Raw genomic sequence first — 17539 nt, forward strand, 5'->3', positions numbered from 1 at the left:
TGTGTGCGCCGACAATGGAGATGCCAAGTGCATGTTGGGACACCTGGGTTTCAAAGGCACTTGTGCCCCTTAATTCTCGCACTCACATTCTATCTCTGAGACCCATTCACCTATGCAAGGACAAGCCACGTTCACAGCCACTGGAGGTGTTCGATGACATTCAGCAATGGGACAGGTCCTCTATGGAAGTGGAGATTAGTGAGACTACGTTTAATAGATGGGTGAATTACACCACAAGCCCAGGTACCGGTTTCAAATTACGTGTGTTTTGTTTGTGTTTTATTATGGATTATGGATTAAGCACGTGTTTAGTGGACAAAGTAAGCTGTTGTTGCAATATGTTGTTTGTTCTGCAAGTAAGATAGGACAACACAATGATATGCTATTATTTAATAGTTAATATAGACTAATTTTATTGTTCAAAAAAATATAGACTAATTTTCTGTGCTCTCATTTAAAATTACTTCTCTATTTATATGATAATAATTAGCAGAAATGAACATTAGCGGTTGGCCCCCTTGTTTGCCTCCTAGTATATCCTAAGGGGTCATCTACACCACTAACATTGGCAACATCTCCCTAAGTTAAGTCTTCATCCTCAAAAACCAATTCATGTTCACTTTTCAGCATCTCCATGTCCACCCATTTCTTCCATCAACCACTAATTACTATCACCAATGCCATGTAGGAGAATGGGGTCAATGACATTACTACACTCAAATATTTCTGATGCTCAAGTCTTGTAGCTTTGGATGCTCAAGATGACTTCTCTTAGAATGAATTTATACTGCAATAAATAAATGAATTTAGTTTCATAATCGTTTTATTTAGTAAGTGTTCACTTACATGCTCGAAAATGCTCCGATTTCGTTCACAACCTGATGAGCCTCAGGTCAAGCTAAGGACTTCAATAGAAAATTATTGTAAGTGAGGAGTGTGTTGTCCATAGCTCCTCCACCAATAAGCTAAAAATATCATATAATAACATGAGCATTACAACTTTACAAGTTTACCATCTCCCTGCAAATATTATAACCTTTAGCTACTTAAATTTATAAAGAAATGAGCATTCTATCTTACACGGAGATAAGGTAGCCCTTCTTCTCACATGGTGAGATGCACCTGAATCAGGGTACCAGGAAGTGTTATGAGCAGGAGTTGTAGAATTAGCCAGCAAGGCTTGTGCATTTTGACTCCATTGCTGAGTTGATTGCTGAGAGTAATTAGCAGGATTCTGAGGCAGCATTTGAGATGATTGTTGTTGCCTGGACTGTGAAAACGATTGAGTAACCTGCTCATTACCAAATTATGAGAAGATGGAGGTTGATGTGGTCTATAACTCTGGGAAAATTTCACTGAATAATGTGGTAAAGACCATGACCCTTGCTTGGAATAACCACGATGATGGAGGCAGAGAAGGCACATAATATTGGTTAAACCGATGATAGCACATAGAAGCACTCTATTCAATTCGAAAGCACATTGACACTAAAGATTGCTACGACCTCCACGAGATATGAAGTTTGTCCCGAAGTTCATGAGAAAAATTGCAACCAATCATTTTGGTTAGAACCGGAGCAAAAATCGTAGATTGGAGCCAAGATACCATAACATAGTCAGAGATTGAATGAGAGTGAAAACAGTTGAGAGCACAGAGCGGAGAGACAGAGGGAGTAACAGAATTCTGTTACTATTGTTATTGATTGATCAACAGAAAATTACAATAGGGACTATCTTTATATACTAGCTTAGACGCTCTCTGTTCAATCTAATTTCTAACAGAACGAACTAATCTATTTAAGCACATGTTAAATACATCATAGAGATTACTCTATTAAAGTCTTTGTTTCTTCAGTTTTCTTAGTTGAAGATAATTTCCATTATTTTTATTGTTCCAAATCAGGCAGCTCAAGAACATGGGATGGGACCAAGGGGCGCTGCCCTTACTTGTGGATATTCCAGTTATCATAGGCTGCTAGAGTCAAGCTTGGCAGATTTGAAAAAGAAAGAGGTAATGAAAGACTTGCAAGAACTCCTTAAACTGTTCTGGTTTTGTTATTAGGTCCTTATTGTAGCTTGTCCTGACTAGAGAATATTTAATTGATTGTTGTGATTAAACTTGAGAATCGAGAATCATACGTTGACATTCCCTATAATGGAATACTGTGAATGGATGTTCAGTTGACAAGTTTATGCATACTTGTAGTTGGTCTTTTGTCCTAATTTGAGCATTACTTGATCTTAGTGATTATTAGTCAAGGCTATGGATAAAAAGTGGTGAGCATAGTGCTATGTTTTAGGGAAACTTTAATTATTTTGTCAATGTCCCTCACTATTTATTAGTCTTACTTGATATGGCCTACCTAAACTTGAAATAATCATAATTTGTACCTTTATTTCATTAACATGTATAATTATTGCTTCAGTAATCATGATTGAAGCTACTTATGAGTTGCTAAGCATGAATTAATCCAAATGGGATCGCTTGAATTAATCCAAATGGGATCGCTTATTTTCTTTTTCTGTCCACCTTCTTTCAATTCTAAGGAACTTAGGGGCTACATTCTTCTGAGACCCATGAGTGATAATAATTAATAAGTCTTAATTGTATGAAACACTGACCCATTTTTGGTTTAAAATCCATGCCATAGGATTGCCTTCTTTGTCCCACAGGGTGTGCTGCTAATATGGCCTTGATGAGCACAATAGGAAGTTTGGCTTCTCTCTTAGCTGGGAAGGAATTACCTTCTGGTGATGAAATGACTGCCGTCTTTTCTGATGCATTAAACCATGCGTCAATCATTGACGGTATTCGTGTTGCTGAGCGGCAAAAAGGAGTCAAATTGTACATATATAAACATTGTGACATGTCCCACCTCAATGAGCTCTTGTAAGTTTTACCTTTTACTGAATTTTATATATTCTTCTCTGTTTCCCTTGTGGTTCAGTCTGTCATAATATTAGCATTTTTTTATGTCTATGATTTCAACAGATCTCAATGTAGAATGAGGAGGAAAGTTGTGGTGACTGACAGGTTAGTCATTCCACTTCTAGCAAAGAGAACTGGAAAATATGGTCAAGGTTTGAAATAACTAGTGTTACCTGTATTTATTGCCTCACTGTGTTTACATAGCCACCCTAAACAATATTTGCATGTTGGGGCTAGACAGCATAAATTTCTCCTATTTTTGTGTCTGGACAATATCTGGGTTGACAAATTTTTGGTGATTTAAGTTCCTTAATGACAAATTCCAGTGTGTACAAACCAGGGTTGTTAATGGCGGATAGCGTAGTGTAGCGGCAAGCCCAAAAAACGTTATTTCGAGCACTATTGCGGCGCTATAGCGGCAAATAGCGCAAATAGCGGTGAATAGTGGAGTAGCGGTGAACCCCTAGGGCGCTACGCTATAGGCTATTGCGCCGCTATAGCGCGCTATTAACAAGCCTGGTACAAACATGTGTATCTGGTTTTTGCTCTATATTTCATCCTTCACCAATCACCATAACTCTAATTTTTCTTGCTAAAGAGCTGCATAATTGGTATGTTCATTTAGGGATAACCCCAATATCTAGATCTAAGAACTACTTGTAGATGTTGACAGAGATGCTACACTATCTTGTTATTTGTTGTCTGTATTGCTGACAGCTATGAGATTTACTTTATTCTTTGCATATAATTTTTCATGTGCATTATGGTTCATCCGATTTATTGCAGTTTGTTTAGCATGGATGGGGACTATGCACCAATGGTTGAGCTTGCAAAACTTCGCAAGAAGCATGACTTTTTGTTTGTCATTGATGATGTAAGACCTCTCCATATGTTTTACCTAATGTCTTTTTTCTTCATAAAGACTATTATATATGTCTGATCCTTGTACTAAGGTAATACTTAAAAAGATCTCAAGATAATTTTCATAGAATAGCTATAGCATACCATCAATATTCCTAGAAAGGAATCACCCATTCACTCTACCATATATTGTCTTCCGGATTGAATGTTTTTCTATTACAAGCAAAATATGGCTTCTCTCTACTACAAAATCTAGTGTAACTATAAACTGTGAAAATAAAACCTGTGTATATCCAGGCTCATGGAACATTTGTTTGTGGCAAAAATGGTGGTGGTGTTGCTGAGGAGTTCAACTGTGAAAAGGATGTGGACATATGCATTGGTACTCTAAGTAAAGTTGCTGGCTGCCATGGAGGATTTATAGCATGCAGGTAACCATTTGAGTGAACTTGCTCCTCAAATTAACACTTTTAACTGTAAGGAAGATTGATTTCATGCTTTTCTTAAGTTTCTGCGCAACGATGGAACTACACAAATTACGTTTCATGAATAGTTCACCAATGACTCTTACTATTCTATGAATTCTTATAGCGAAAGCTGGAAGCTATTAATACAGTCAAGAGGTCGTTCATTCATATTTTCAACTGCTACGCCAGTTCCAGTTGCTGCTGCTGCTCACGGTGAGCTGCAGTGTTGTACTTAAACTGATTTACTCAAATATTTAGGCTTTCCTCGCAATTAAAAATTTTGCGCCTTATGCACTATTTTCTAGTTCCTATATCTAAGTGTTTTGCACCTCCATCTACATCAAGTTATATCTTGCAATCTTGTGATAGATATCTTATCTGTCATTCTTATCTCTAATATCATCTTACAATCTAGTGTTGTCGTATTTACCTGACTATTGCATTAACAATGTTGCCCAGCTTACAGATCATTTAAGTTTAACAGGGAAAATATTAAATTGAAACCACCTGAATTCTTATGCAGCATTTGATTGAAATATTTATATTTGTAAATACTAGAGTTTCAGATAAGAGTTGGTCATTTTTAATCTGATGCAAAGGAATAACTGTTCAGTACACCCATGATTATATTGTTGGTCTTCTAACTTTCTTGGACTCTTTGTTCAGAGATTAAAATCATCTATTTTCATCTCTTTTCCTTTTGTTTTAGCGCCCCATATCTTGTAGGAATCACTCATTTGTCAAAAACATGCAATTTTGTAGCTGCTGTTGGAGTTGCAAAACATGAGACATGGCGTAGAAAGGCTATATGGAACCATGTGAAAGACTTTCATTTGCTTACAGGAATCCCTGTTACAAGTCACATTATATCTCTAGTAGTTGGCAGTGAAGACAAAGCACTACAAGCAAGGCGGTAAATTCCCACCACTCCCCTCCCTTTCTCTCTTATCTAATAATAGCTTTCCACTAAGTTAAATTTAATTTCTATACCTTGATTTTTCAAGTTCTCCCTCATTTAACTTCTCCATAGGGACCTATAAAACTAGAAGTACTATTTCTTAAGTTAGGAACCAAATATTTATTTTAGTTGAAGAACTCCCGTATAATATAGCTCTATCATCAAACCCCATGGATCTACCTCCTTTTTCCTTGGGTCTAGCTCTGCTTGAAGAGGAAGTCACCAAACGGGAAGAAAGGAACAATGGAAAGGGGAAGAGATGGTGTGTTTTGCGCCACAAGTGATCTAGAACACTTGACAATTCTCAAAGTGGTTTTCACGGGAGAAAACTTCGAGAGATTTCTAACTTAAAAATTTGAATCTCAAAATATGACTAATAGTGGAGAGAAAATTCAAAGCACCGCCCCTTATAAAGAGGAGGGAAAGTGGTGCCCTAAATGCTCCATCATGGGCCTAAACACTCCCAATAAAGACTCAATGAATACTACTAATCTAATTAGGCCAAGACTACTAGCTCAATATCATATCCTATGTGGGCTGGAAATACAAGCCCAAAACACCATCAAGGGTCAGAGTCCAAATCTTAAACCCTAAAAGACCCATGTAGAAATCCAAAACAAAATACAAGAAAATATTACTTAAGGAAAATGTTTTCTCCACACCTCATTTTGAGGTGGAAGGAGATGCAGGAGGAGAGAGATAGGAAAAAAAGAAAAAGTAAGAGAGAGAAAATATGAGATGTGATAGATGAAAAGAGGAGAGAGGTAGAAACAAAAATAGGCGGAAATGAAGTGTTTAAAAGATGAGGTGTGTATATATCATTACTCATTACTTAAACGACTCCCAAGAACATTGTACTCAATAGTGAAATATCAAGAATAGGCAAGGAAGTTACCAAAGTGTGCAATGCATCCCTAGCTTTCTTGGCCTTGGACCTTGTAGTAGGTCTTCAAAGAACCTTCAAGCCATGTCCCAAAGTATCTCTAACAACCATTTATCATTCCCCCATTTTCAAGAGGATTTGTCCTCAACTCAAAACATACATCATCAAAAGGGGAAAGATCAACAACATTGATGACCAAGAATTATATGGTCTTTTTCCCTTTATTTTCTTGTATTTTCTTTAGTTTTCTGGTCCTTTAAGTTCTTAATTAGAGTCTTTAGTCACATTTAAGTCTTTTTTGTATTTTAGAGTCATCATTTTCATAATAGTCATTCATTAGGAATTAGTCTTTTTGCATTGTAGTCCTTGGTCTAGCATGTTAGAGAGATTGAGGGCAAGATGTAAAATATGTAATTCTAACATGTGCTAAATTTGTAGCTGAACTTCCATGGCTTGATGTGCATTATTTGATGTTTTGTGGTTACAAGAAGTGTTTTATGAATCATTTAGTGTGCAGCCAAATTATTAATGCTTGTCTAGGAATCTTTCTTGGAGAGGAATGAGAAAGGTTGAAGATGATTAAAGGGCCAAGAGGTTTCAGAACCAAGCATTGAAGGGAAATAGAGTTGTTAAAGGTCATGAAGTGCATTGAAGAGGGCATTGTGAGTTGAAAATTGAAAAAAGGATGCTGCCAGATGAGGCCGGTACGCATGTGCATCATATGGCATGCACATGAGTGCCAGGTCAGTGTGTTGGCAAGCTGGGATGAAGATGCACGCACATGCGTGCTTGGACAGTACCTTGACACAATTGCACGCATGTGCGTGCAGAAGTGGCACTCACATGCGTGCCTACTCGCCAGTTTTTGCTAATAAATTGAACTTTTGTATTTTAGTTTCATATCTCAGTTTTCTGGAAAAATAGCTTGTGCAAGGTGTTTTGAAGCATTGCTAAGGCTTCTTCTCAAGTTAGAGTAATGTTTTCCTTAGCCATGTTTGACTATGGGATGTGAATCCTAATTTGTTTATGTTTTAATTTAGTTTATATAGAATAAAGGTTTTCTTCTATGAGTTCATGTTCCCTATTTCAACACTCAAAACACTAGGCTGGATCAACCATAGAATGAAATCCATGCAGGCTTTGAAACACTAAGCATTTTTAGTTTCTTATGAGCAGGTTTTTATTGCAATCTGGCTTCCACGTGACTGCAATCGGACCACCAGTTGTGCCTCCTAACTCATGCAGGTTCATATCCTTTATATACTTGAATTTTAAACATGACAGATCTGGATCCTCTCACGTCGAGAGATAAACACAATATTTCACTTGACATCAGAGGATTCTAATCCACAATATAACAGTTAAATATAACTGATAGTTAAATATTATTGATTCTCGGTGTTAGCATTATTTGATAATATTGTTTCCATGTGTACATTTCTTATTTCTCATCATCTCTATTTAGGCTGCGAGTGGCCCTAAGCACAGTTCATACAAGGCAAGATTTGGAAAATCTCACAGCTGCACTCTCCCGTTGCATAAATTTCCAGGTCGTCCGTATGTATAGCAGCAATGGCTATGCAAGATTGTAGCTTTTGATATTCTTTCAAAATGAGTTTCACTAATGTAATTGACAATAACCTGAAATAAGTACACGGTGCTTTATTAGTGGTTCAATTCAATTAGATTCCATTTATAGTGGTTAGCTCCACCATAATTGTGAAGATGTTGCTTTGGTCTATTATAATAGTAGGAAATTCAAAAGTACTGAAGGTCAGATGTATTAAGGTAAAAGAAGATTTACGCGACCGAAATATGGTTTGAGCATGAACAACTTGAAGAAGGAAAAGTCATATTGTGGAAAGACTCTATTCAAATTCTCTCCTGCCATTTATGATGCTTTGGTTTTCTTGTTTGTTGTTTCTATTTTATTAATAAAGTGTTATGAAGAAAAAAAATCCACCTCTAATCTATCAATTATCAATCCTCTCTTCTCTAATCACATTCCAACTATATATGACATTCACATCTTATCTTTTTTTCACTACTTTTCCACTTTTATTTTGTTTCTCTATCTTGCTCATCTTTTTCAATTATATCACATATTAAATCTCGTTATTGCTCTTTCTTTTTGTTCTATCTCACTCCTTTTTCTACCTCTTTTCCATAAGGAGACCAAGGTTGGTCGGATCCTTGAGAAGACTAAGAGAGTGAATCTTAGTGTTAGCTAAGTCAGTGTATTGTTAGTCACTTTGCAGGTAGCAAGTTCAGTTGTAACAAACTCTGATTAGTGGATTGCCTTCATTCTAAGAAGGAAGAAATCACCTTAACGGGTGGACTGGATTAGCTTGAGGGAAATCACCATTGTGTGCTTTTCTTAACTCTTATCTTAGCACTTTTATCTTTGGTGGTTGAAGAGATTTGTTTAAATCTCAAGTGGATCGAGCTTTAGATTTAAAACGCTATTCAAACCCCTCCCCCCCCCCCTTTCTATCGTTTTCATACCTTCAAGAAATAGAGTCGCTGGTAGAAAGCTCTGATGGTTGATCAAGGATCCCTTGTTCAGGAGCTTCCGAGATAGGGGAAGGGAGAGTGGCAAAGGTTGCTAAGCGATAAGCTTTGATTTCCTCCGTAGAGGAAAGGGCCCCAGCAGTGGGCATCGTAAAAATGAAAAAAGAAAGAAGGGATGGAAAACTAACCAGGAAGGGACTGTGAGAAGAGGAGCAAGAAGGGCCGGTGTGAGACCCAAGTTTTTAAGCTTAGAATAAATTAATTAAATTCATATTCACGATTAGGTTTCGATGTATCGTGAAGGAAACCTGAACAAGTGTTTATCAAATGGAATAAATTTATGAAGGAGAAAGTTCAGGAAAGGCTGAAAATAGTATTAAAGTTGATATAAGTTATAGCGTGAGTCTTATTCGCTTACGCCTGGGGCAAGAGCGTTAGTAAACGATTAATTTACCCTTAAAGCACTATAGGAACTAATTCCAAAAATCTCCAGAGGAATATTATAATTTCTATTAATCCTTTCCATGACAAGCGTTTCAATACGAAACCCTGAGATATACGAACGTCCGATTCCAATTCTCGGAAGTTTGCCGAAACTGAATCTCTGATAGTTCAAGAACCCTAAAATCAACCGACGATGAAGAATTTTTCTATTCTGAGCTTCAAACGAAGATTTCACACGCGTATGCCTATTTCTTTCGATGTTTTGAATCTTTCTTCAGAACGAAGTTTTCCCATCCGACATCAACTGCAAAAAGTAACTTTTCGGGTTAAATCGATTCACACCGACTTTGGATCGTTTGCTTTAATTCCAAGAAACCTATTTTGAGTTCTGGAATTTTGTCGCCAGAATCTATCTTAGAATTAACAGAGGAACGCGCAGGAAAAATCGGAATCGCGAAATTTTCATTTTTCCGCATTTTCCATAAACTATAAATAGCTTGAAAAGAAAAAAAATATCAAAAATCCCACACCACCATAGCCAAACCCGCAAGCTTGAGGAAGGAAGGGGAGGAAGAGATTTTCGCCGTTTCTTGCCTGATCGTCTCACTGACAGTTGCTACGCGTAGACCTCGAGGTATAGATGTTATTACTTACTTCTGATCGTCAATTCTGTCGCTTTTCTCTATGTTTTTCTGTGCTCAAAGTTTTGAGCTTTTTGTAAAACTGTCCAAAAAACTTGATTTCAGTGTCTAAACCATAGTTATCGATCGCGCGGAATAGCGGCGCTATCGCGCCGTCGCGTCGCATCGCGGCGGTTCCCCGCTATTCAGATCTGATCGCGTCGCGGAACGGAGTCGCGGCCGTCGCGGCGCTATTCGCGGCCAAATCGCGGCCGTCGCGGGTGGGATCGCGGGTCAAATCGCGTTCCATCGCAGTGCTCCAGGTTAAGATGGGTCGGATCCAAGAAAAATCCCTAAATTGCCCTTGAAATTTTACAATTAGGTTAAACTTTGAGGGTACTTTTGGGATTTCCCTCTTTATAAGTGAAACGCGCGTTTCACTTTCTTCACTATTCATCTTCTTCTTTCTTCTGCAAATCTGGTCATTGTGCCACGCAACCTCCTTCAGCCACTGTCGATCAGCACCCATGGCCACCACCCGACCTCCGACAAGCACCGCCCACTTCCGGCGACCACTGTGCGGTGACTTTCAACCAATCTCCGGCGACCACTGCCCCTGTTTCCCTTGGGCCTCTGTTATGCTCTGTTTTTTGTTATCTTTATATTCCTCTATTTTTCTTTCCTTTCTTTTCCTCTTTATTTTTCCATTCTCAATCAATTCATTTTGTTACCTTTGGTGCTGGAAGATCCTCCTATCTTCTCTATCATTTCATCAGGTTATGAATTTTAAGTTATATTTATCATTTTTTAGTTATTATATGTATATATGTATATACTATTATACTATTAATTATATAAAATTATATATGAAAAATCAGAATAGCGGCCATCCCGCTATGCGCTATCCCGCTATCCCACTTTTGGGGTCGGCCGCTACGCGCCGCTATCCGGGATTGACTACTATGGTCTAAACTTATTGCCTACATGCCCAAGAGCATGAATATCCGGTTTTTTTCTGCTGAATCTCGCCGAATTGCCGCCGAGTTTCAATTCTGCTAAAAAAACCCATTTTTGGCCAAAGCTTCGTTCTTTGGATTAAAAACTCTCGACTGAGCTTAGTGTCAATAGGTGTGAGACCCAAGTTTTTAAGTTTGGAATAAACCGAATAAAATTACTTTTCACGATTAATTTGATGTAACGGGAAGGAAAATCTGAACAAGTGTTTATAGGATGGAATAGATTTGTGAAGGAGAAAGTTCAGGAAAAAGCTAAGGATTGTATCAAAGTCGATAAAAGTTATAGCATGTAAGACCTGGATTTACAAAGCAAGTTAATTTCCGACTCACGCGTAGAATCAGTGTAAGCGTGACAGGAGTTTGATGTTTGAGAAAGATTAATGAAGGAGAAAGTTCAGGAATTGCTTGAGGAATGTTGCGTAGTCGTTTTAGGAATTAGTACGAGTCGTCTGCACACCTGCCTTATGGCGAGAGTGTCCAGAATAGGATAATTTCGCTTTTAGAGCAACGTTTAAGTGAGATTTCAAATCCTTGGGAAATTTAAAGGTTCTCTTTATTTTTCCTTCGACCAGCGTTTCATTTCGGAACCCTGGACTGTACGCACGATAGTATTCACTTTTCGGAAGTCCGACGACGCTAATTTCTTTGCTTCGAAACCCTAGATTCGATCACTGGATGAAGACTTTTTCTATTCGGGACTTCTAACGAAGTTTCCGTCCGCGTTGCCAGATTTGTTTCGACGTTTCCAATCTTTCTTCAGAAGGAAGCTTTGTCGTCTGACCATCACAGCAAAAAGTAGTTTTTCAGGACATATTAACTTACACCGCTTTTGGGATTTTAGATATCGTTTTTCCCAAATGTCAGAGGTTTGTTTTGAGTTCTGGAATTCTGACGCCAGAATCTCTCTTAGAATTCATCGGTGAACGTGCTGCAAAAATCGGAATCGCGAAATTTTCATTTTCCCGCGATTTCGCCTGCCTATAAATAGCTCAAAAATTCAAAAATATCTCCATTTTCATCACTCAAGGCCGCGAGTTTCAAGGGGAGAGGAGGAGAAGAATTTTTTGCCGAAACTCGACCGATCTTCGCGCAGTTCGTTCCTACTTCAAGGTATCGAGGTAACTAGCTTGATTCTTACCTCTGATCATCGTTTCTACTGCTTTTCTTTAGTCGTTTCTGTGCTCAAAGTTTTGAGCTTTTTGCAAAACTGCCCGTTTTTCATGATTTCTCTGTTGGGGTTTGTTCTCTACGTGCCCAAGAGCCTAAAACCTTCGTCGGTATTCGCCGATTTGGATCGAGTTGTCCAAGATCTGAAAAACTGATTCAAAACCCTTTTTGCGCACATTTCGAAACTTTATTGTCGAAAAGTCGTAATCTGACTTCGTGCCTTTAGGATTTGTTGTCACGGATGTCGTTAGGATCATTGCTGTCGAATTTGTTTTCCGAACTGATAACTTTGAGGTTTTGAGCTTTTATTTTGGACCAAAACGCCCCTGAACAGCCGTATTTTGATCCGATCGTCCGAAAATTGTTCCGACAGTTTCTTTGCCTTAGTTTTACCCTAAAACTACCTTGTAAACAGATTTGATCGAAGAAAAAGAGCCGGAGCCCTTTTTCCTTTTTGGCCGAGAGCTATGTTGTAAGGGGGGGGAGTTTTCGTTTTCGAAAACTTGTCTTTTCGTATCCGATTGTTGTATTCTAAAGCTTTAATGCTTTATCTATCGTTTATAAGTTGTATTGTGATCGAACTAATCGATTTTGTTTGGATTCTGCTTTGTTTTCTCCGAGGTTCAGTTGACGGAACTTTGGGATCTTCAGAGCATTTGAGTGAAGGAACCTTTGATCACGAGACAGGAACAGCTCGAGGTTAGGGCAACTTACTTATTAGCTATGATTGTATGATAGGCGTCGAGAAATTCGACTTATGCTTTGTGTTGATATTGATTATGATGATGAACTGATGTTATGATGTTGTCTTTAACTTATGATGTTGAGATGTCGTTGAATGGTGCGTTCTGAGCGACTTCGGAGTGGGGATTCATTGATCTGGTGATCTTTGATATTTCGGGTTGGATGAACAACCCTAGGCAAGTTCAAACTTGAGTTTTGAGACTTAGCCATTTGTTCGTATACTTAGACTTTCCCCGGAAATTTCTTGTGGGTGGTTTGTTTTGGAAAACCTAGAATGAATAGAATTTTGAAAACTAGAGACTTTGGGGGAGACCTAGACTTTGAGAAATAAACTCATAACCTGACTAATTCGAATTGAAACAATTTTTACTAACGTTTAAGCATAGGAAAACTGAAGGGGAAAATATTTACGAAAGACGGGGAAAAGTCGACTTTTGTTGTGGGTTTTGGAATTTGGGAAAGCCACCAAGGTGAGCTATGGTGATGATTGAAAGTCACCGAGTACTTTAGTACTCTTATTGTTGGGGTTGTGTTGTATTGACCGACACTAACCCTGGGTTTTGACGTTGGGTCTTGTTGTTTGAGTTGTGTTGTATTGACCGACACTAACTCTTAGGTTTTGTTGTTGGAGTTGTGTTGTATTGACCGACACTAAACTCCCGAGTACTTTAAGTACTCTTGTTGTTGGGGTTGTGTTGTATTGACCGACACTAAACCCTTGGGTTCTCTTGTTGTTGGAGTTGTGTTGTATTGACCGACACTAACTCTGAGTTGTGTTGTATTGACCGACACTAACTCTTGGGTTGTTTTGAGATTGGGTTTGAGCTAAACACTTGTGTGGTGAGGACGATTCGATGTTTGGCTAACCATATTGCATCAATCGGGTGAATAACGGGAATGGTTCACCTGTGCATCACATGGTGAATAACGGGAATGGTTCATGTAAGACCCAAGTTTTTAAACTTATGTCAAGTGAATAAAATTCTTATTCGCGATTAGGGTTGATGTATCGTGAAGGGAAACCTGAACAAGAGTTTACCAAATGAAATAAATTTATGAAGGAGAAAGTTCAGGAAAAGTCTAAGGATTGTATCAAAATCGATAAAAGGTATAGCACGATCGTTATACGCCTAAACCTAGGGCAGAAACCCTAGTAAATAGCTAGTTTTCACTTAAAGTCACGATGGAAATTAATTCCAAAAATCTTCAGAGAAATTTTAGAACTTCTCTTATTCCTTATACGACAATCGTTTCGAGGCGAAACTCTAGAATCTACGAACGTTCGATTTCAATCCTCGGAAGTTTGCCGAAACTAAAACCCTGATAGTTCAAAACCCTAGAATCAACCGACGATGAAGACTTTTTCTGTTCGGAGCTTCAGATGAAGATTCCACATGCGTACACCCATTTCTCTTGATGATTTCAATCTTTCTTTAGAAGGAAGTTTTCTCTTCCGACATTCGATGCAAAAAGTAACTTATCGGGTAAAATAGTTTTACACCGACTTTGCACTAGTCGCCTAAAATACAAGGAGACCTCTTTTTAGTTTTGGATTTATGTCGCCAAAACCTATCTTAGAATTCACGGAGAATGAAGCCGGAAAAATCAGATTCGCGAAACTTTCATTTTCCCGCGTTTTTCCAACCTCTCTATATAGCCAAGAAATGAGAAAAAAACACAAAAATCTTACCCATTTTCTCTCTTGAACCCGCAAGCTTTGGAGGAGGAGGAGGAGAAGAGATTTTGTTCATTTCTTGCTTGATCGTTGATTACACAGTTGCTGCTTGAAGGTATCGAGGTATAGTCGCTAATCCTTACCTCTGATCGTCTTTTCCATAGCTTTTCTCTATGTCTTTCTGTGCTCATAGTTTTGAGGTTTTTGCAAAACTATCCTGATAATTCCATTTTTGATTCTAAACATCTTCCCTACGTTCTCCTGAGTATGTTTAGCTAATAATACTGCGCCGATTCTCGAAAAACTACCGTCGAGTTTCAATTCTGCTTAAAATACCCATTTTGGGGCAAAGCTTCGTCCTTTGGGCTGAAAACTATCGCCTTAGCTTAGTGCTAGTAGGATTAGTTGTCATAAACGTCGTTGGTGACGTCCCCATCCAATTTGTTTTTCGAAATTTCAGTTTTGAAATTCTAAGCTAAAAATATTGACCAAAATACCCCTGCGACAGTTTTCGATCCGATAATTTTTCCGAGTTTAGAATACCCTTAGTTACGACTAATAATAACCTAGGAACCAAGTTTGATCGAAGAAAAATCGACCCACCTAATTACCTATAGTGGCCGAGCACCCTAAGGGGGAGGGAGGAAAATTCCTTTTTCGAAAACTTGTCCTTTCGCGCTAGATTATCGTACCTCGGAGTATATACTACTTCGAGTAACCCTAGTACCTATTGCTTGCTGAGTTTCTGACTCATTGTGATTGATTTCTGTGGTTTTGCTCTAAAGGTGCTTTTGAGGAATTTCCTGAAGAGCAAGGCATTGATTGTGAAGGAACTCTCGAGGACAACCCTGGAGAATCTACAGGTGAGGGCTTCTCACTGAATCTTTAGTTAATGCTTAGGGTCGATGCTTTCGACATTGATTTACTGTTTCCGCACTTGTTTGTGTTTGATTGGGAAAAATGTTTTCTGAGGCTTCGGCTGACAATGTAGATGATTCGTCTACTGAATGTTTTTGAGATTGAATTACATGGTACGTGCTAAGTGGGTAATCTAAGATGTGTGATGCATGCTTTATATGCTAAGTGCTACGTGGTTATTTTAGAATGTGTTGATATATGACATGTTTGTTGATTGTGCTGATTTAATTATGTCCTTGCACTGATATCTGTGATTCTGAGTAGTGAGAATAGCGGGCAGGTCATGCCGATTTTATTTTGAGATTTTGGGGAAAGTTTGATAGGACGAATGAGATTCGGGCCTTGTTATGGTTATGATGGATCGAGACATTCTCGGGGAATTAATTGGGATATTTGGATGTTGAAAACTCATAAGATTTGCGATAAGACTAAAAGGATATTATTTTGTAAAGAAAATTCATAAGACATTAAACAACCTCTAAATCTTCAAATAATGATAATAAACTCGAAAGGAAGCTTAGGATGCAAATCTTAGTTTTGGAAAACGGGAAGTGTCGTCGGATCCAAGTGTTGAGGAGATTGGTAAGTTCTGAGTATGTTGATACTCTTGTGCTCTGGGAGCAGTTGTGTGGTTGGGCTATCCGGGGGATAAGTCCGGGAAACAGGTAGTTTTCGAGTATGTGATACTCTTTGCTCGTTGAGCAGTTGTGACCATCGGATGGAGATGAGTTGGATGATTTGGAGATCATCATGAGTTATGTGTTGTTGTGAAGAAGTGTCTTTTGTCGCAGAATCGACTTTACCTTAGGGTAAGCTTTTAGAGACATTAATTTAGCTAGAACACGTGGCGACGTGTCGAGTGAGGTCGGAGACGTTGTTTGGCTAATCACTGCATTGCATGCACTCATTAAGTGGTTTAAACACGGTGAGATGCCGGACCACGGCGGATTCCAAAATGGTTATAAGACCGGGATTTCCGCGTAAGAGCGCTGCTAGGCGACTCTTAGTAGCATACCGAAATGGCAGGCCTTCGGGTTTTATGCTGATCTGACTACCGTTGTTGTTGGAGTAAGAGGCACGCGGGCCGAAATGGTCCCACCGTGGCTGGTGTTAGGGCTGATCCGTTGATGTCCATCCGTTCCGGAATGCATATTGGTTAACTAGGTTAACCGGCATCTGCATCTCATGCAACATGCATACTGACTTAGTTGTTGAGTGTGATTGATAATTGATAATCTTATCTGATGCATGCTATTTGCTATTATTGTCGTTTATATTCATTGTGGAATATGCAACCCTAGGATGCTATCTCTAGCTATAAGCCTAAGTGGCTAATCTCTTATCTATATCTATTGATGATATTATTTACATAATTCTTTGGAGTTGACCCTCGCGTCTTCTGTGTGTGTTTTGGCGGACTACGCCCATTGCCAGATGTCTTTAGCGGATTGGTTCACGATGGTCCACCCTTCGGGGGGGACTAGATACGAGATGATAGACCAGGATGACCCCGGTGCGTGGGTGGTAGACCCCGCTAGCCATCGCGCGACGTAATCGGGGAGGATCATGGAGGATAGGGTAGATAGAGTAGGACACTTGATGGAAGGAGTACTGAGGAGGAGCACTGTCAGCTTCAACTTGCCGCCAGGAGTGCATTGCGGACCAGGAGTGGGAGCACCACCGCCACCGTCGTCTTCGGATGATGAGGACCCCTCCGAGGAGGAGCCTGTGGGAGTGCATTCATCAGAGTCCAGCACACCCACCGTTGCTATCATTGATGATCATGGTTCGGGCCCAAAGCCCGTGAGTCCAGCACCGGAGCGCATTGCGGTTGCGAGGGGAGGACGGATAGTGTTTGTAGACTTGGTCGTTCTGGATTCAGATTCAGACGACGATCATGCTAGCATGTAGGTTTTAGTGCTGGTGTGAGCTCCTCGAGATAGGATTAGTGTACGAGTAGAGTCTTAGCTCTGAACATCATTTGTTTCTTTGGGGACAGGGTAGTTTCCCGCCTATAGCTTTTTGTGTGGTTTCTTTACGGGAATCACAGAGATTTGGTTGGACTTAGGAGGTCTTTTTTTAGGCCGATGGGCCAGCTTATTCTCATCTTGGGAGGTTCGTGTTGCGGACACTTTACCTTTTTATTTTGTCTGTACATATTGTCTACGGACGTTACACTTTTCTTTCCGTCACTGGAGGTTACTCGTGACGAGGTTGCTACTTACAGCGGGGGCTGTATTTTATATTGTATATTAGCTCTGTTTATCTTTTATTGTTGAGTTTCATTTCTTTCAGTTATTATTTCATTATCAAAAAAAAAATATTCACGTTTTTCCGCATTAGTTT

At 39.1% G+C, this 17539-nt stretch overlaps 1 protein-coding gene across 1 annotated transcript; it reads left to right on the forward strand.

Annotated features, from left to right (window-relative positions):
* The first annotated feature begins 102 nt into the window (after positions 1 to 102).
* LOC130710394 (8-amino-7-oxononanoate synthase-like) lies at positions 103 to 7809 on the forward strand. Its single transcript, XM_057559642.1, has 10 exons — positions 103 to 243; positions 1904 to 2011; positions 2652 to 2890; positions 2993 to 3034; positions 3716 to 3803; positions 4088 to 4221; positions 4382 to 4470; positions 5020 to 5170; positions 7275 to 7343; positions 7564 to 7809. The coding sequence occupies exons 2-10, from the start codon at positions 1922 to 1924 to the stop codon at positions 7688 to 7690; spliced, it is 1029 nt and encodes a 342-aa protein (XP_057415625.1). The 5' UTR covers positions 103 to 243; positions 1904 to 1921; the 3' UTR covers positions 7691 to 7809.
* The last annotated feature ends 9730 nt before the right edge of the window (positions 7810 to 17539 follow it).

Source organism: Lotus japonicus, chromosome 4 (genome assembly GCF_012489685.1).
Source record: "Lotus japonicus ecotype B-129 chromosome 4, LjGifu_v1.2".
In the NCBI taxonomy this organism is placed as follows: Eukaryota; Viridiplantae; Streptophyta; class Magnoliopsida; order Fabales; family Fabaceae; genus Lotus; species Lotus japonicus.